Source organism: Procambarus clarkii, chromosome 18, assembly GCF_040958095.1.
Source record: "Procambarus clarkii isolate CNS0578487 chromosome 18, FALCON_Pclarkii_2.0, whole genome shotgun sequence".
Taxonomy (NCBI): Eukaryota; Metazoa; Arthropoda; class Malacostraca; order Decapoda; family Cambaridae; genus Procambarus; species Procambarus clarkii.
In genome coordinates, this window is record NC_091167.1 from 42,898,324 (window position 1) to 42,918,290 (window position 19,967).

Genomic DNA, 19,967 nt, shown 5'->3' on the forward strand with positions numbered 1-19,967 from the left:
ACGTCGTCTATGCCTTCAAATGCTCACATGGGGACCGTCAGCCCCAAAGATCTCAGTACATAGGCAAGACAACAACGTTTCTTTCTAGGCGATTAACAATGCACAAACAACAGGACTCCATCAAGGAGCATATAATCTCACACAACCAGACCATCACCAGAGAAATCTTGACAAGCAACACAGAAATTATCGACACATACAACGACAACAGGAGACTCGACATCAGCGAGGCACTACACATCAAAAAGTCAACACCAGCAATCAACAGCCAATTAATACATAATTACATTCTACCCACTTCAAGACCCCAAACCAACACAGAACCAAGAAGAGAAAAACACACAACGAATATAAGCATGAAGAGTATGTAAAATTGTCTTTGAAAATGTAAGAAGTGTCTTGCAAAATGCTTCTAGGCATCAGACCATATATGAAGTGTGAAAATTAACTTTGGAGAGTTAATTTTTAAACTACCTTCAACAGTGAAGAAAAACATGAGAAATATTGAGAAAATTTGTGTTACAATCATTAATCTTACCCTTTCGGTCATATTCAACGACGTATATATATATGTATATATGTTGATCAGTATCTTCTATGTTGGCATCTTCACGTTCATCTTCTTGTTCTTACTCTCATGGTGGGTAGAGTGAATAGTTCTGTAATCCACTGTACCCACCATGAGAGTAAGGACAAGATCAGAACGTGAAGATGCCAATATAGAAGACACTGCTCGACATGCCACACATACTACACCTGATTAACTTTTGTATGTGTTTCGTACCCTATTTTGCCTTATTTTACTCTTTTCTTCTTTATGCCTTATTCTTTATCCATGTTGTTGTTTTAGATTCAGTTACTCAGAACATAAAGTTCCAAGTAGCATGGGCTATGGTGAGCCCGTAAGTGGAAGCTCTTTGGGGCCATTATCTGTATCAATGGCTGATACTAGAGATCTGGGGATGGATGCGAGTCTTCAGTCCTGGAGGGCTGGCTGTACCAGTTATGGAGCTGGTGAGGTTAGTGTAGATCTCGAGGTCTTCCGTTTTTTCTTTACCTGAGACTTTGGCTGAGCTGTGCTGTCGTTGAAGTTTGGTGAGGTGGCCTCCATGAGGAGGTTTTGTACCGAGGTGTCCTATTTGTGGTACGGCGGTGGAGCTCCTACTAAGATTTCCTCATTTGAGGAGTCCGTAACATCCGTAGGTGGTGTTTTCGTCATTCGCCTTGCAACCTGTGGTAGACTCAGCTGTCGTGGATTGGTGGTAGACAGTATTTCGTGAGTGTTGGTGGTGATGTTAGCATTTGTCGACAGCACGTCTGCTAGCGCGGCTGCTGAGATGGTGATGGTAGGAGTGTTGGGAGCTGGAGAGGGAAATACCTGTTTGTGCTGCCCGGTTCATAGGTAGTTCTGGAGTCTTTGTTGAAATCGACCTCGTGGTCGTCCTGGTGGTAGTCTCCGGAGTAGTGACACACACTACCCACTGTGGGTAGTGTGTGTCACTATCCACACACACTCTCTCTCTCACTACACACACACACTCTCTCACTACACACACACACACACACTCTCACTACACACACACACTCTCATTACACACACACACTCTCTCTCACTACACACACTCTCTCACCACATACACACACACACACACACACACACACACACACACACACACACACACACACACACACACACACACACACACACTATCTCTCTCACTACATACACAAACACTCTCTCACTACACACACTCTCTCACCACATACACACACACACACACACACACACACACACTATCTCTCTCACTACATACACAAACACTCTCTCTCACTACACACACTCTCTTACTACACACACACTCTCTCTCACTAGAGATGCCAAATATGCCAAAACTAGAAGATAGAAGAAAAAGAGGCGATATACTACGTTCAAAATAGTAACAGGATAAAATTGATTGGGAAGAATTCCGAGACCCGGAACTTCAAGAACAAGAGGTCATAGATTTAAACTAACGAAACAAAGCTGCCGGAGAAATATAAGAAAATTCACTTTTGTAAACAGAGTGGTAGACGATTGAAACAAGTTAGGTGAGGTGGTGGTGGAGGCCAAAACTATCAGTAATTTCAAAGCATTATATGACAAAGAGTGCTAGGGACGGGACACCACGAACGTAGCTCTCATCCTGTAAATACACTTAGGTAATTACACAACACACACACACACTCAGACACTCTCTCACTACACACACACACTCTCACTACTCACACTACCCGACAAACACACACCGAAACTACGACGTTGGTACAACGTTCGGACAAGTTTTAACACCTAACCAGTTATAACAACCAATATAGCACGTTGTAACAACGTTCTAATACGTCATAAACACGTTAAGCCAAGATGTAACACGTTTATTACAAGTTGTAACAAGCGGAAAATAGAGACAGTTTCGGTTTGTGTTTCCAGGGTACACACTCTCTCTCTGTCTCTCTGTCTATCTGTCTCTCTGTCTCTCTCTCCCCCTCTCTCTCTCTCTCTCTCTCTCTCTCTCTCTCTCTCTCTCTCTCTCTCTCTCTCTCTCTCTCTCTCTCTCTCTCTCTCTCTCTCTCTCTCTCTCTCTCTCTCTCTCTTTCTCTCTCTCTCTCTCTCCCTCTCCCTCTCCCTCTCTCTCTCTCTCTCTCTCTCCTCTCCTCTCTCTCTCTCTCTCTCTCTCTCTCTCTCTCTCTCTCTCTCTCTCTCTCTCTCTCTCTCTCTCTCTCTCTCTCTCCCTCTCCCTCTCCCTCTCCCTCTCTCTCTCTCTCTCTCTCTCTCTCTCTCTCTCTCTCTCTCTCTCTCTCCCTCTCCCTCTCCCTCTCCCTCTCCCTCTCTCTCTCTCTCTCTCTCCCTCTCCCTCTCTCTCTCTCTCTCTCTCTCTCTCTCTCTCTCTCTCTCTCTCTCTCTCTCTCTCTCTCTCTCTCTCTCTCTCTCTCTCTCTCTCTCTCTCTCTCTCACTACACTAACTTGTCAGTCACTCTCACTGACAAAATGTTTACATGTAACAGGCTATTAACACAAAAACTCACCCGCTGCAGAAGGCGAAGCAGAAGGTAAGGAGCAGGAAGGTGCGGCCAGCGTTGCAACTGGTATGGCCAGCTCTGCAGCTGGTGTGGCCAGCTCTGCAGCTGGTATGGCCAGCTCTGCAGCTGGTGTGGGCGGCTCTGCAGCTGGTATGGCCAGCTCTGCAGCTGGTGTGGGCGGCTCTGCAGCTGGTATGGCCAGCTCTGCAGCTGGTATGGCCAGCTCTACAGCTGGTTTGGCCAGCTCTGCAGCTGGTGTGGGCAGCTCTGCAGCTGGTGCGGGCAGCTCTGCAGCTGGTGCGGGCAGCTCTGCAGCTGGTTTGGCCAGCTCTGCAGCTGGTGTGGGCAGCTCTGCAGCTGGTGTGGGCAGCTCTGCAGCTGGTGCGGGCAGCGCTGCAGCAGGTGAGGACAGCGCTGCAGCAGGTGTGGGCAGCGTTGCCCTCACCTGCAGCAGCACTGCAGCAGGTACGGCCAGACGCGTCCTCCCGCTCTGACCTCCGCATGTCAACTGACTCCTGGCCCGGCTTCACTACGCTTCCTCCTAATATAAACTTTAATATTTTATTAATAAATATATGTACGATTACAATTAATAGAAGGCAAGATAAGTATCAGGAGAAAGCGCTAAGTCAGTAAGACTATACAGCACTCGAGAGTTTACACAGAAGACACCAATAATAATAATAATTGGGTAAGAGTGAGCAGTATCTGCTTGAGGTTGTCTAAGATGGCCATCTTACCTCTCACGGCTCCCACTCTACACCTCTACACTCATCTCAATCAAACTTGCGAGTTTACAAGTCATTTGAAAACTTTTAACTACCTGGCGTTTAACTTAAGAGACTATAAACCTCTGGAGGGGATATTTAAAAATGCCGCCGAAATAGGCTAATGAGCATCCAGGAATTATACGTTAATTAGTTATGAATATACTTGAGACCTGAAGTAGTCACCGTGTAAACCGTATACCGAGAAGTTTACTCCTCGGTGTATGTATCCCTGTTAAGGGATATTTGTGTATTTCAAACCTGCTGAAATTGAGATATTAATTTAAAACTTAATTCGTTATTCTGTAAATGTTATATTTATACAAATTCAATAAAAATTTATAACTAAAATTGATGAACACTTAAAACTGAGTTACTTTGCCCAAACAAATTCAATGTCTTATTAATTTATTAGAGTAAATGATAATATTAATAATAGCCTAGCACAGATCATGATGATAAATCATAAATTGGATAATAAAAACGATGAGGCCATGTTGGTCATAACGCTGAGGAAGGAGAAGATACTGAAACAAAATTCTTTATAATTGACTTACATTCATCTGTACATTACTAAAGACAGGAGACAACAACTGTCAATTTACAGCCGGAACTCAACAAGCTGCCAACCATACAATGGTGAGCCTCCTCTAAGGGCCTCGCGCTGTGCTCCATTATATTTGATTTACAAAAAGATTGTAAAATGTCCAGCGTCCACTCAAAGGGTGATTTACAAACTATAATTTCGAGAAATATGAGGTTGTGTTTGAAATGAATGAAAGTTCATTAAAGGAGGTGGTCGCTAGCATACTCAAACAGTTTCATTATAGGCCGCATATACCTTAGCCGGCTACGGTACTTGGCTCTAGGCCTAAATCACAATATAAAAGCACTTATACACATATTTTGTATAATGTATCGAACGCTTGTGCCTCATATATAGCAACATAATAATATTATATAACTAATGGTGCTAATGAATTCTTAGATTTACATATCCATAGCTGTAGCCAAAGCTGTTGATGTTTAGGTAAAGATAACCTTCTCTAACAGTGGCGTAGGAAGTACCCTTTACCTCAGGGATTAGTCAAGAAAACACCAAACTTGTCCATATTTATATTTTATTCCTGGTTGTGTGAATACATTATAACACTTTTGTTTCAGTGTGCATGAAGCAGTGTGAGGGTGAAGTATGTTTTTGATACACTGTATGTAGGAGCCAGTACCAGTGTACACTGGGAGCCAGTATCAGTGTACACTGGGAGCCAGTACCAGTGTACACTGGGAGCCAGTACCAGTGTACACTGGGAGCCAGTACCAGTGTACACTGGGAGCCAGTACCAGTCTCCACTGGGAGCCAGTACCAGTGTACACTGGGAGCCAGTACCAGTGTACACTGGGAGCCAGTACCAGTCTCCACTGGGAGCCAGTACCAGTGAACACTGGGAGCCAGTGCCAGTGTACACTGGGAGCCAGTACCAGTGTACACTGGGAGCCAGTACCAGTGTACACTGGGAGCCAGTACCAGTCTCCACTGGGAGCCAGTACCAGTGTACACTGGGAGCCAGTGCCAGTGTACACTGGGAGCCAGTACCAGTGTACACTGGGAGCCAGTACCAGTGTACACTGGGAGCCAGTACCAGTCTCCACTGGGAGCCAGTACCAGTGTACACTGGGAGCCAGTACCAGTCTCCACTGGGAGCCAGTACCAGTGTACACTGGGAGTCAGTACCAGTCTCCACTGGGAGCCAGTACCAGTGTACACTGGGAGCCAGTACCAGTCTCCACTGGGAGCCAGTACCAGTGTACACTGGGAGCCAGTACCAGTCTCCACTGGGAGCCAGTACCAGTGTACACTGGGAGCCAGTACCAGTCTCCACTGGGAGCCAGTACCAGTGTACACTGGGAGCCAGTGCCAGTGTACACTGGGAGCCAGTACCAGTGTACACTGGGAGCCAGTACCAGTGTACACTGGGAGCCAGTACCAGTGTACACTGGGAGCCAGTACCAGTCTCCACTGGGAGCCAGTACCAGTGTACACTGGGAGCCAGTACCAGTGTACACTGGGAGCCAGTACCAGTCTCCACTGGGAGCCAGTACCAGTGTACACTGGGAGCCAGTACCAGTCTCCACTGGGAGCCAGTACCAGTGTACACTGGGAGCCAGTACCAGTCTCCACTGGGAGCCAGTACCAGTGTACACTGGGAGCCAGTACCAGTCTCCACTGGGAGCCAGTACCAGTGTACACTGGGAGCCAGTACCAGTCTCCACTGGGAGCCAGTACCAGTGTACACTGGGAGCCAGTACCAGTCTCCACTGGGAGCCAGTACCAGTGTACACTGGGAGCCAGTACCAGTCTCCACTGGGAGCCAGTACCAGTGTACACTGGGAGCCAGTACCAGTCTCCACTGGGAGCCAGTACCAGTCTCCACTGGGAGCCAGTACCAGTGTACACTGGGAGACAGTACCAGTGTACACTGGGAGCCAGTACAAGTGTACACTGGGAGCCAGTACCAGTGTACACTGGGAGCCAGTACCAGTGTACACTGGGAGCCAGTACCAGTGTACACTGGGAGCCAGTACCAGTGTACACTGGGAGCCAGTACCAGTGTACACTGGGAGCCAGTACCAGTGTACACTGGGAGCCAGTACCAGTCTCCACTGGGAGCCAGTACCAGTGTTACACTGGGAGCCAGTACCAGTGTACACTGGGAGCCAGTACCAGTCTCCACTGGGAGCCAGTACCAGTGTACACTGGGAGCCAGTACCAGTCTCCACTGGGAGCCAGTACCAGTGTACACTGGGAGCCAGTACCAGTCTCCACTGGGAGCCAGTACCAGTGTACACTGGGAGCCAGTACCAGTCTCCACTGGGAGCCAGTACCAGTGTACACTGGGAGCCAGTACCAGTCTCCACTGGGAGCCAGTACCAGTGTACACTGGGAGCCAGTACCAGTGTACACTGGGAGCCAGTACCAGTGTACACTGGGAGCCAGTACCAGTCTCCACTGGGAGCCAGTACCAGTGTACACTGGGAGCCAGTACCAGTCTCCACTGGGAGCCAGTACCAGTGTACACTGGGAGCCAGTACCAGTGTACACTGGGAGCCAGTACAAGTGTACACTGGGAGCCAGTACCAGTGTACACTGGGAGCCAGTACCAGTGTACACTGGGAGCCAGTACCAGTGTACACTGGGAGCCAGTACCAGTCTCCACTGGGAGCCAGTACCAGTGTAAACTGGGAGCCAGTGCCAGTGTACACTGGGAGCCAGTTCCAGTGTACACTGGGAGCCAGTGCCAGTGTACACTGGGAGCCAGTGCCAGTGTACACTGGGAGCCAGTACCAGTGTACACTGGGAGCCAGTTCCAGTGTACACTGGGAGCCAGTTCCAGTGTACACTGGGAGCCAGTACCAGTGTACACTGGGAGCCAGTACCAGTGTACACTGGGAGCCAGTACCAGTGTACACTGGGAGCCAGTGCCAGTGTACACTGGGAGCCAGTACCAGTCTCCACTGGGAGCCAGTACCAGTGTACACTGGGAGCCAGTACCAGTGTACACTGGGAGCCAGTACCAGTCTCCACTGGGAGCCAGTACCAGTGTACACTGGGAGCCAGTACCAGTCTCCACTGGGAGCCAGTACCAGTGTACACTGGGAGCCAGTACCAGTGTACACTGGGAGCCAGTACCAGTCTCCACTGGGAGCCAGTACCAGTGTACACTGGGAGCCAGTACCAGTCTCCACTGGGAGCCAGTACCAGTGTACACTGGGAGCCAGTACCAGTGTACACTGGGAGCCAGTACCAGTGTACACTGGGAGCCAGTACCAGTGAACTGGTATTTATTTATTTTACATATTTTACTTAGCGAACATATCATAAAGTCACATCATTTTAAGTAAGAAAATAATATGCAGTAAATGATGATGTTATATCACACTAGCTTATAGTTTAAGTTACAAAAGAACTAAATTGTGCATTTATATACTGAAATATTGCACAAAGATAATTTTATTGTGTATAAAAGACAACTTTGTGCTTTGTTATTTTTACAATTATTTGTAAAATTTAAATTTAAAATAATATACAAGGATATATAAAAAACGTTAATTTAAGAAACAATGGATTTATATACAAAATTTGGGCTTGATTGATAAGGCGGGATGGTCCCACTGTTACAATGGTTTTCTGGTGCAGATTTGAATTAGCCTATCATAATTGTTCACACCCTGTTTCAAGTTTGTGCACATGAGTTGGCTGAGTGAGTTGGCACAGCCTCGCCCAGTGTGGCCACATTGACAGCCTCACCCAGTGTGGCCACATTGACAGCCTCGCCCAGTGTGGCCACATTGACAGCCTCGCCCAGTGTGGCCACATTGACAGCCTCACCCAGTGTGGCCACATTGACAGCCTCACCCAGTGTGGCCACATTGACAGCCTCACCCAGTGTGGCCACATTGACAGCCTCGCCCAGTGTGGCCACATTGACAGCCTCACCCAGTGTGGCCACATTGACAGCCTCGCCCAGTGTGGCCACATTGACAGCCTCACCCAGTGTGGCCACATTGACAGCCTCGCCCAGTGTGGCCACATTGACAGCCTCACCCAGTGTGGCCACATTGACAGCCTCACCCAGTGTGGCCACATTGACAGCCTCGCCCAGTGTGGCCACATTGACAGCCTCACCCAGTGTGGCCACATTGACAGCCTCGCCCAGTGTGGCCACATTGACAGCCTCACCCAGTGTGGCCACATTGACAGCCTCGCCCAGTGTGGCCACATTGACAGCCTCACCCAGTGTGGCCACATTGACAGCCTCACCCAGTGTGGCCACATTGACAGCCTCGCCCAGTGTGGCCACATTGACAGCCTCACCCAGTGTGGCCACATTGACAGCCTCGCCCAGTGTGGCCACATTGACAGCCTCACCCAGTGTGGCCACATTGACAGCCTCATCCATGAAGGAAATTTCGAGAGAGTTATATTCGTTTAACAGATAATATTTGTAACATGATGGTCTTGTGGGTGTGTATTGAATGGTGTATTAACACCCTAAAGTCATCAATACACCATGACTTTATGGTATATACATGTTTACTACAAAGTTTGGTGCTGCCTTATGATACACATATGGCCTTCAGCCCTTAGTACTGACCTTAATGTTAGCTACAGTATTGTTATGAGAACATCAACTGGAGCTGTGAGGTGACTCGAACCCGTCATAGAGACGCCCAGCCGCTGACACTAACCACTGCGCCACCAAAACTTGCCAAAGATTTACAACCAGATATCTACTGAAATCACCGGTGCTCCATTAAGAACTCTGGATGATTTTCACGTTGATATATATCACGATTGTTTGATTTATCTGTGTTATGTTTATGTACTAGTAAGGCTGGTAAGTGTCAGTGTTTGGATACCAACATTAAATGTTAAGTAGCAGGTAATGTCTAGGGGCACACAAGTTGTCTTAAGACGTCTATGTCTAGTTTGACCAAACTATGGAACTATATTAGTTATGAAGTCTGATCTCACATATATAAATAACCCCAGGGCGCTGTGTGGGCGACACCGTGGGCGCCTCCCCCGCTCTCCTGGCATCAGAGTATGACTTTTTTTTTTTTAGTTAATACATGAAGTACGTTTGCATTAGTGCAGCTGCCCTAGACTATATGAAGTGGAGTACAGTGTGTCAAAAAAGCTAACTACGTGATGCTAAAAAATCCCCATCGCACAGGACGGTTAATCATACAAAGGCATGTGATAGGCAGTCTGCACTGGCAGACTCCGGATGCATTTTGAGGATATCAACAACACAAGAGTGAATAAGGCAGCAGTGGTAATAAAAGTCCCATCTCGCAGGATGGTTAGTCATACAGGGCCATATGTTTAGTAGCCTGCACTGGCAAATTTTGGGTACACTGTGAGGATATCTTCAAGAATACGAGAGTGAATAAAGTAATTGCAAAGCTCCAGGTACCTCATGCCAACTGGTCTGAAAGGTCTAATAACCGGCATTCGGTGATGTAGTGTGGGAGATCATGCCGCAGTTCCTGCTCACAGAGTTTGCACCTGGAGTGCTCAGGATTGGGAGATACGTCACCTGTAGTCACCTGCCACAGGTAACGGTAACCCAACCTGATCCTGGCAACCACTGTGTCGCACAGTCTGGTCGACGTTTTGTGCTGTCCATAGATATAGGTTTCAGATCTCAACAAATCATAGCTTTTAATATTAGTACTTTCAGGTCGTTGGGAGTCAGTAATTTCTTTCCTATCAGACCTGAGTGTTTGGACCAATACAGTTTTGACAGTAGAGATGGGGATACCTAGATCTAATTCAAGAATGGCGCAGGCGGCATGGGAAGATGTGGCGCCATTCCTCCATGGTTCCTGGACCCAATTATAATTGGGGTTCCTGGATGTAAGGCGGTTAGCGGATCGTGTTCTGGGTAAGGCTTTCAATGAGCGATGGGAAGCAGAGCTCGTAGATATTAAAAGTCACAAAAGACTTATTTTAAACCGTCTATTGTGAACAAAATTAAGTCTGAGCAGCGTGATATGATTCCTACGCAGTACTGTTAATGTTTGAGTTGAGTAATATTGTTGCTGAAGGTTGTATACAATAATATGGCCAGCATAACCATCAGGGTGTACTAATATGGCAGGTGATGCTTGGTGCAGACGACAGTGTGGGGGCCCAGGATGGTCGCGTAGTCTTGGTGTTAGTGATGATGGCTTCACCACTATGGCCGCTCATCCATCACCACTATGGCCGCTCATCCATCACCACTATGGCCGCTCATCCATCACCACTATGGCCGCTCATCCATCACCACTATGGCCGCTCATCCATCACCACTATGGCCGCTCATCCATCACCACTATGGCCGCTCATCCATCACCACTATGGCCGCTCATCCATCACCACTATGGCCGCTCATCCATCACCACTATGGCCGCTCATCCATCACCACTATGGCCGCTCATCCATCACCACTATGGCCGCTCATCCATCACCACTATGGACGCTCATCCATCACCACTATGGCCGCTCATCCATCACCACTATGGACGCTCATCCATCACCACTATGGCCGCTCATCCATCACCACTATGGCCGCTCATCCATCACCACTATGGCCGCTCATCCATCACCACTATGGCCGCTCATCCATCACCACTATGGACGCTCATCCATCACCACTATGGCCGCTCATCCATCACCACTATGGACGCTCATCCATCACCACTATGGCCGCTCATCCATCACCACTGTTAACCTTCATGTTTACAAACACCACTCATCATCTCCAGAAGGAATATCAAGCTTGCAAGTAATAGTCCTGTAAAAATAAATAAATTAGAATATTTTTTTATTTAAATTTTATTACAAAAAAAGGAGTTACATATAAGGTACAAAGTTAATTATCAAAGGTTGTCCAATTTCTCCAGCTCGTCAGATGGCGGGCAGGAACCCTGAATACAGTGTGCATTTTCCCTCTGTATCGCCACGCTGAGGCGCTGGAAACTTTAGGGTCCCTTGTATCAATTAGACTAGAACCCATATCCCAGGTTAATTAATTGTTCCCAGTTCAATTAGCCTAGATCCCAGTCGAGTATAAATAAATAAATAAATAAATAATATATATATATATATATATATATATATATATATATATATATATATATATATATATATATATATATATATATTATATATATATATTTTATATATATATATATATATATATATATATATATATATATATATATATGTATATAACCGAAAGGGTAACATTAATGATTCTAACACGAATCTTCTCAATATTTCTTATGCTTTTCTTCACTATCGAGGGATGTTGAAAAATTACCTCCCCAAAGTTAATTTTTACACTCTTATAGTCTGACGCCTAGGGGATGCGTTTCGCAAGGTACACCTTACATTTCCAAAGACAATTTTACTGTGTATAACACCGGATTATATACTCTTTGAGGTGAGGTGATGGATGAATGCCATAACAAGGGGGGTATTAATTGGGTATTAAATGTATCAACAGAGGAGCTTATGTTTCTTAGGTAGGGTTACTGGATGGTGTCTCTGCGTTGGTTCTGGGTCTTGAAGTGGGTAGAATGTAATTATGTGTTAGCTGCTTGGTTCAACTGTCTTCTTTGATAATATGGGAAACGAATGACTTGTACGTCAGGTACAAGAACACTGGATATAACTACTATCACTCTAGACACCTAAGTTTGCTGTTAACATTCCTTTTGTTTAGTATATTCTAATATTTTGTTTAGTATATTCTAAGATATTCTAATTTTAATCATTCTTTGGCATTCAAATCAATTCCACAGATCCTGTTTCCCCTTCTGGGGAGGTTGTGTGATAGCTAGGGCGTGGGGAAGTGTGTGTGTGGGGTAAGGTGTGTGGTAGCTAGGGTGTGGGGAAGTGTGTGTGTGGGTAAGGTGTGTGGTAGCTAGGGCGTGGGGAAGTGTGTGTGGGTAAGGTGTGTCGGAGCTAGGGTGTGGGGAAGTGTGTGTGTGGGTAAGGTGTGTCGGAGCTAGGGTGTGGGGAAGTGTGTGTGGGGTAAGGTGTGTGGTAGCTAGGGTGTGGGGAAGTGTGTGTGTGGGTAAGGTGTGTGGTAGCTAGGGTGTGGGGAAGTGTGTGTGTGGGTAAGGTGTGTGGTAGCTAGGGCGTGGGGAAGTGTGTGTGTGGGGTAAGGTGTGTGGTAGCTAGGGTGTGGGGAAGTGTGTGTGTGGGGTAAGGTGTGTGGTAGCTAGGGTGTGGGGAAGTGTGTGTGTGGGTAAGGTGTGTGGTAGCTAGGGCGTGGGGAAGTGTGTGTGGGTAAGGAGTGTGGTAGCTAGGGTGTGGGGAAGTGTGTGTGGGGTAAGGTGTTTGGTAGCTAGGGCGTGGGGAAGTGTGTGTGGGTAAGGAGTGTGGTAGCTAGGGTGTGGGGAAGTGTGTGTGGGGTAAGGTGTTTGGTAGCTAGGGCGTGGGGAAGTGTGTGTGTGGGTAAGGTGTGTGGTAGCTAGGGTGTGGGGAAGTGTGTGTGGGTAAGGTGTGTCGGAGCTAGGGTGTGGGGAAGTGTGTGTGGGAGGTAGCGTGGTCCTCACCTCCACAGCAGACAGACAGAACACCATAAAAGTCAGCCAGTTGTAGTGGTCTGAGAGAGGTGGGGACAGTCTCCGGGCGCCCACACCTGCTGGCGTTGGGCACGCCGTCAACATACAGCTTCTCCAACACTCCAGCTTCACGGAGGCGCATCACACTCCACACGTGCATGTAATTCAGAAAGAAACGCATTCAAATTCAGATTAGTAAATTTAATTTAAAACATTATACACAGAGGCCAAGTATGTTCCTGATGTATGTAAATTATGTCCGGAGGAAGCACACTTATTTCTCTTAATGTTTGCTGATGATGCAAGACTTACGAGGACGAGAAAGATGAGAGAGAACAGCAAGACACTTCAAGATGTTGTATAAACTCAAATAATGGTAGAACCAATAGTTACTAGAGTTTAACTCGAGTAAATGCAAAGTAATGATGCTAGGTTCAGGAAACAGGAAGCCGCGAACACAAAATATCATACTAGAGATAAAATTCTTAAAAGTTTAGGTAGAGAGAAAATCTAGGATTTAACATCATACTAAACATATCTGCTGAAAGCCTACGTCAAACAGATGTAACGGGGGAGGGGGGGAGAGAGGGGGGGGGTTGGACAACATCACTGGTTAAATTCTGGTCATTATTAAGTAATCCTCCAGACCAGTGTTCTGCGGTGTAACCTTCAGTACAACTCCTCGAGATCTAGAACATTTGATCGTTTAGATATCACGACCCGAGAACACCGTGTGCCCTTCTATGCTACACTGCAAACCTCTAAAATAACGCCGCCACCTGCTATTTCCACCCCACTGGATAATTCCCCCAGTTGACGGTGAAGCAGGATACCGTCAATTAGGCGTAATCCCAGAAAATGGATCCCAGTTATCTGACAAGGAGGGATAAGATTTACGTTAAGGGTGGACTAAATCAAAGTACAAAGGGATTATATGCGATATTAAATAACTGCTTGCTGGCTGGCAGAGTGTCTAGTCATGAGGTCTTGAGACCAACAACAGAATATATAATAAGCGTTGGGGGAAATTCCATTAAACTATAAATTCTAAACAAGATTTATTAAGCTCAGATTATTAATGAAAATAAAAAAACACGCCCTGTCTGAACACTTCCTAAGAGTTCGGTACTCCTCTACAGCTCCTCTACAGCGCAAGTACTTGTACTTACACAATGTTTATTTTATGGAGGAGAGTGGAGCCCTTGGGGAAGACGAGGCAGAGAGAGCTGCTGCTGAAGAAGGTCTCAGACGCCGTGTACAGGGGACACCTCCTGCTCTGTACAGGTCAAACATTATTTATATCACTCTATTTTCTCTTGATAATGAAAACTTGAGAGATTTATAACAAGTAATGTCAATTGATTTACAGAAAGATGTGACATAATGTGCCTGAAGGGCACAGCAGGCTGTGTTCGAGATCTGTTTTATTGTTTGACTGATGTTTTATTGTTTTGCAACTCTGTTTTATTGTTTTACAACTCTGTTTTATTGTTTTACAACTCTATTTTACTGTTTTACAACTCTATTTTACTGTTTTAAAACTATTTTATTTTTTTACAGCTCTGTTTAATTGTTTTACTAAAACACTGTTTTATTGTTTCATACCTCTTTGTTTTATTTTTTACAACTCGATTTTATTGTTTTACAACTGTTTTAATATTTTACAACTATGTTTATTGTTTTACAATTAGTTTGTTATTTTGCAACACCATTTTATTGTTTTACAACTCTAGTTTATTATTTTGCAACACCATTTTATTGTTTTACAACTTTCTATTGTTTTACAACTATTTTATTTTTTAAAACTCCATGTTATGGAGCTAATGCCCTTAAGGGAGCCAGATTCACGAAAGCACTTACGAACCTGTCCATCTTTTCTCAATCTTTGGCGACTTTGTTTCCAATTATTAAACAATTAATGAGCTCCGAAGCACCAGGAGGCTGTTTATAACAATAACAACAGTTGGCTGGGAAGTTTTCATGCTTGTGAAGTGTTTAATAAATGTAACCAAAGCCGTCAAAGATTGAGGAAAGATGTACACGTTCGTAAGTGCTTGCGTAAGTGCTTTCGTGAATCTGGCCCTCTTGTCTCCTTCGTCCCATCACACACGACTTGATGATGGTCCAGGACGGACCTAAACGTCGTCGTCTCTTCAATTTCTAGTGTGAGTGGTTTGGTCAACACTTTCAGCCACGTTATTGTGACTCTTCATCACCATTATAATGTTTTACAACTCTGTTTAACTGTTTTACAAGTCTGTTTTAAAGTTTTAAAACTGATTTATTGTTTTACAACTGTTTTATTGTTTTACAACCCTCTATTTTATTGTTTTACAACTGTTTTATTGTTTTACAACTGTTTTATTGTTTTACAACTGTTTTATTGTTTTACAAATGTTTTATTGTTTTACAACTGTTTTATAACCCGGTTTTATTGTTTTACAACTGCTTTACAACTCAGTTTTATTGTTCTATTTATTGTTTTACAACTCGCTTGTATTGTTTTACAGCTAGGTTGTATTGTTTTACAGCTAGGTTGTATTGTTTTACAACTAGGTTTTATTGTTTTACAACTAGCATTTATTGTTTTACAATGATTTTGTTGCTTGACAACTCTTTACTTTATTGTCCTACAGCTCTATTTTATTGCTTTACAACTCTCTGTTTTGTTGCTTTACAATTCGGTTTCATTGTTTTACAACTCCCTATTTTATTGTTTAACAACTGAATTTTATTGTTTAACTCTGTTTTATTGTTTAACAACTCTGTTTTATTGTTTTACAACTCGGCTTTATTATTTCACAACTCTGTTTTATTGTTTTTCAACTCTGTTTTATTGTTTCACAACTTTGTTTTATTGCTTCACAACTCTGTTTTGTTGCTTTACAACTCGGCTTTATTGTTTTACAACTCTGTTTTATTGTTTTACAACTCTGTTTTATTGTTTTACAACTCTGTTTTATTGTTTTACAACTCTGTTTTATTGTTTTACAACTCTGTTTTATTGTTTTACAACTCTGTTTTATTGTTTTACAACTCTGTTTCATTGTTTTACAACTCTGATGGTATATGGATAGTGGACGCCACTCGACTAAGTACTCACCTCTTTCCCAAATGTTTAATAGTGATAAATGAGTTCACCTGAGAGAAGCTTTTGTGAAATGAATTGTAGACAGCATAGCGGGTTGAGAAGCTGGCTTGTATCCCCAGGGCTGTGTCCCTCTCTGCGGCGAGCACGTCCCCGTGGCTCACCATCTGCTGCCTCAGGCGGTACAGCTGGCTGCCTGGCGCTGCTCCCTGCACCACAGATACGCTTTACAACATTACTCTCTCAGCTAAATAAGTATAAATATAGGTAAGTGATTGGTAAAGGTCAATTGGATACTATGCCAAGGCTCATGCCTGGAGGAAGCCTCATGGCCTTGCCAAACAATGGTGTGTGTTGTGGACATTAAAGCTCCCGAGGAAAAAGTGATGTGCTTCAGAGCTGATGCATGAAATAGTATGTAATAATGAAGTCTTTGTATAATACAAAATGCCCTTATATATATACTGCAAATGAATATGTAACATGAAGAATGGGAGAGCATAAATAAAAAATTGCCTTGGAAAAAAAGAGATGAGGATGATGTTGAAGGGTAGGGAGAGTGTGTGTCCTGGTGTAGTACAGTGCCCTGGGTGACGTAACTTACAAGGATCTCACTATGAAGCACAGTGCCCTGGGTGACGTAACTTACAAGGATCTCACTATGAAGCACAGTGCCCTGGGTGACGTAACAGGGGATCTTGGTGTGGAGGAGCTCCTCGAGGGTGTTGAAGGGGAGACGGAGGCTGGGCTTGACCAACATGGCCATCAGGTTGGAGCGGTAGACAGCACTGATCACCAGCGCCCCCAGCAACCACACCGTCGCCACCACCTTCTGGCTCGCTCCCCGGGGCCACCACCACGACGCTGCCCGCACCAACACCACGCCTTACACGGGTGTTCATGAAGACTAGCACATGTGGCAACCCGTTCTCGCACTTTCTTTAAATCAATATTGACTTTTTAAATACGTGCATATGTGACATACTAATTTATTGTGAATATTTTAGTTTACCTTGAAAAGCTTCATAGAAAACACCGACCTTACCGGTGTTTTCTATGAAGCTTTTCAAGGTAAACTAAAATATTCACAATAAATTAGTATGTCACATATGCACGTATTTAATAAGTCAATATTGACTATAAGAAAGTGCGAGAACGGGTTGCATGTGTACATGAAGACTAGCACATGTGTACATGAAGACTAGCACATGTGTACATGAAGACAAACACGTGATATAGTAGATTATTACCATCAGACTAGATGGTAGATTATTAGCTAAAGATTATCAGTTCAAAGCCGTGACTGCTGCAAGGGTCCGCGATAACTATGTGAGAGATGTAAATTACCATCCACACTTCCGTGGACATAAACATTCTATTCAGCTGGGCTGTTTGGGTCTCGAACCGTCGATCCCACGTGTGTGAGGCCGACGCTCTAAAGTAAAGTAAAGTAAATTTTATTCCAGAAAGTACATACATAGTTGATTTACAAACATAATGTTGGATTTATAGATAGAGCTAGCACCTAAGGCCACTAGTACGCATAGCGTTTCAGGGAAGGGTTATGAATAGTCTTTAAAAGGAAAAAAATTCCAGTTTGGCAGCAGGATGTTGCTTCTGGAACCTATTTTTTAAGACTACTCATAACCCATTCGATAGAGCTTCGGCCTCACACACATGGGGTCCAGGGTTCGAGACCCATACAGACCAGATGAATGGAATGTGAGAGATGCTTTCGTTAATGGACTAGGTTCTGCCACAATAAGGCAGAGCTTACTAGGAAATAAAACTTTAGACCTACGGTCAGCATTTGACCAGGTTCCTACTCTAGGAACGGCACAAAAACTTTCTGCCTCTTATGTTCAGCCAGGAGCTACAGACGCTGCCGTGACACTCATTAGACCTGGAAGGCTCAGGTGGACAAGAAAGTGTAGAAGAAAAAGTTGACACAGTTTCTGCAGCTACAACTAGTGGTTTAAAGTGCTTCTGTGTATGAATTGAAAGAACAAGGGTCATTATGCTAAGGTCTGTCGATCTCTGAAACAGACTAACAGTGTTTCAAACACCCAGAATTCAGTTGCTATGCTTGCTACTTTAGCTGGGACTTCACCCTCATGGCTCAATAAATAAGTGCTTAGCTCTAAGATCAATGGGATTCCAGTCAGTGTACTGATTGACACTGGTAGCTCTGATAACTTTGTTCATAAGAATATTGCCGAGCAGACTGGGTTACTCGTCTATCCTGACAATGGGGCAGTTTCTATGGCTACTGTATCGTTCTCTTCAAAATTCCTGGGTCAATGTTCTGTAAATTTTTGAACTGCAAGGAGAAACTTACCATGATGTGAATCTCAAAGTGTTACCCGATTTGTGTGCCGATGGGATTTTGGGTCAAACATTCTATCTCTCGAACCTATCTCTGAGGCAACACTCCCTTGAGAAAGTGGTATGGAGGAAACAACTGAAACGCTGGATCCTTCAACAGTGCAGGAGTCCCTTCGACAATCTGGAAGGAAGCACAATACCTCTACGCACACTTTCCACAGGCGTTTGGGTGAGTGCTCGAGGAGAGTACTCACCGGTCAGGTTAGTTTTTGTTATGTAACAACTCGGGAGTTGCCAAATGTTGCACCTGGGAGCTTTGTTTCTATGGCTGGAAGCTCTAACCATAGTCGTTACATTCGCAGGGCCCATATTTGTTACACTATTTACTGCTTGGTAAACAGCGGCAGTAGATGGAAGAAAATGTGCCCAATTATTTCTAGCTTGCCTGGGAATCAAACCCTGATTATGAGTCGAGGACGTATCCAACTGTACTAACAGATTCCAAGAAGGGCGGACACCGTCCAGAGCGAGGCCTGCCACAGCGCGCGCGTCCAGGACCCCGGCCTCTCCCCGCCTCCGTCTGCTCCTCTCCCACCAGACAAACCTTCCCTGAAAGCATAGGTCTACTGGTAATTTTAAGTGCAGGAAAATAAATACAAGCCACAAAACCCAACAAGACCATCGTATCTACTAACTCTTCAGTATTAAATGATAACAAAATGTTAATATTTCCGCTCAGTAAAGTGATCCGGGCCCCAGGCGCCCGACCCAGTAGTTCCTCCAGCAACCATGTTGTCCTGACGACTTCTCACACTCTATAGAAAATTTAACTCACTCCACCCAATGGTAACAGAGGTAAACCTCACTGCACCCAATTATAACAGAAGTAAACCTCACTGAATCCCATTGTAACAGAGGTAAGGAGTAAGGAGCGTCCCGTGAAGCAGACAACATGGTTAAAGTCATGAAGAATGAATGTTAAACTTGTCCACTGTTGACAGCTTGAAATATGCTGGTACAAATACGAGAATAAATTTGTTAAACACCAGCAACTCTCAGTATAATCATGTTATTATACTAACACGATTATACTACAACTTAGTATAATCATGTTATTTTCGGGGGGGTTGAAATAGCCTAAGCTACTCTATCCCTTTGCGATGTATTTTTTTCTTGTCTCAATAAACATACTTGAACGTGATGTTATTTTCGCATCCTACAAATTTCCGTCAATAGACGTGTAGCTATAATTACGACAGGTCGATGGTAGTAACCCATGAAGTGTCCCGTTGTTCAAGATCACCACTACCATGCCTGACCTCCGTTCAAGATCACCACAACACTGGCTGACCACCGTTCAAGATCACCACAACACTGGCTGACCACCGTTCAAGATCACCACAACACTGGCTGACCACCGTTCAAGATCACCACAACACTGGCTGACCACCGTTCAAGATCATCCACAACACTGGCTGACCACCGTTCAAGATCATCACAACACTGGCTGACCTCCGTTCAAGATCACCATAACACTGGCTGACCACCGTTCAAGATCACCACAACACTGGCTGACCACCGTTCAAGATCACCACAACACTGGCTGA

The 19,967-nt window shown here is 44.8% G+C and overlaps 3 protein-coding genes across 3 annotated transcripts in view; all 3 read right to left on the reverse strand.

Annotated features, from left to right (window-relative positions):
* Positions 1–3,552, reverse strand: part of LOC123754635 (alpha-1-inhibitor 3) — a 72,219-nt gene extending 68,667 nt beyond the window's left edge. The window contains exon 1 of the mRNA XM_069326548.1: positions 3,064–3,552. The gene's annotated coding sequence lies outside the window, so the exon portion shown is untranslated. The remainder of the gene's footprint in view (positions 1–3,063) is intronic.
* Positions 2,010–8,782, reverse strand: LOC138366123 (resuscitation-promoting factor RpfA-like). The gene is made up of 3 exons (XM_069326863.1): positions 8,071–8,782; positions 3,064–3,450; positions 2,010–2,023 (listed from the first exon to the last, which is right to left on the reverse strand). Exons 1-3 carry the CDS (start codon positions 8,780–8,782, stop codon positions 2,010–2,012), a joined length of 1,113 nt encoding a protein of 370 aa, XP_069182964.1.
* Positions 8,783–10,903: 2,121 nt separating this feature from the next.
* LOC123754637 (glutamate [NMDA] receptor subunit 1-like) overlaps positions 10,904–19,967 on the reverse strand; it is a 40,243-nt gene continuing 31,179 nt past the window's right edge. The window contains exons 6-11 of the mRNA XM_069326549.1: positions 18,857–18,969; positions 16,685–16,899; positions 16,089–16,244; positions 14,117–14,223; positions 12,939–13,093; positions 10,904–11,167 (exon numbers count right to left, since the gene is read on the reverse strand). Coding sequence (XP_069182650.1) covers positions 11,100–11,167; positions 12,939–13,093; positions 14,117–14,223; positions 16,089–16,244; positions 16,685–16,899; positions 18,857–18,969 — 814 coding nt within the window. The 3' untranslated portion in view covers positions 10,904–11,099. The remainder of the gene's footprint in view (positions 11,168–12,938; positions 13,094–14,116; positions 14,224–16,088; positions 16,245–16,684; positions 16,900–18,856; positions 18,970–19,967) is intronic.

Excerpts from the sequence above, each read along its gene's own strand:
- LOC138366123 (XM_069326863.1), bottom strand. The coding sequence starts at position 8,782 with ATGGATGAGGCTGTCAATGTGGCCACACTGGGTGAGGCTGTCAATGTG. Across the intron at positions 3,451-8,070 it reads AACTCACTCAGCCAACTCAT|CGCTGCCCGCACCAGCTGCA; the intron begins GTGCACAAACTT and ends CACCTGCTGCAG.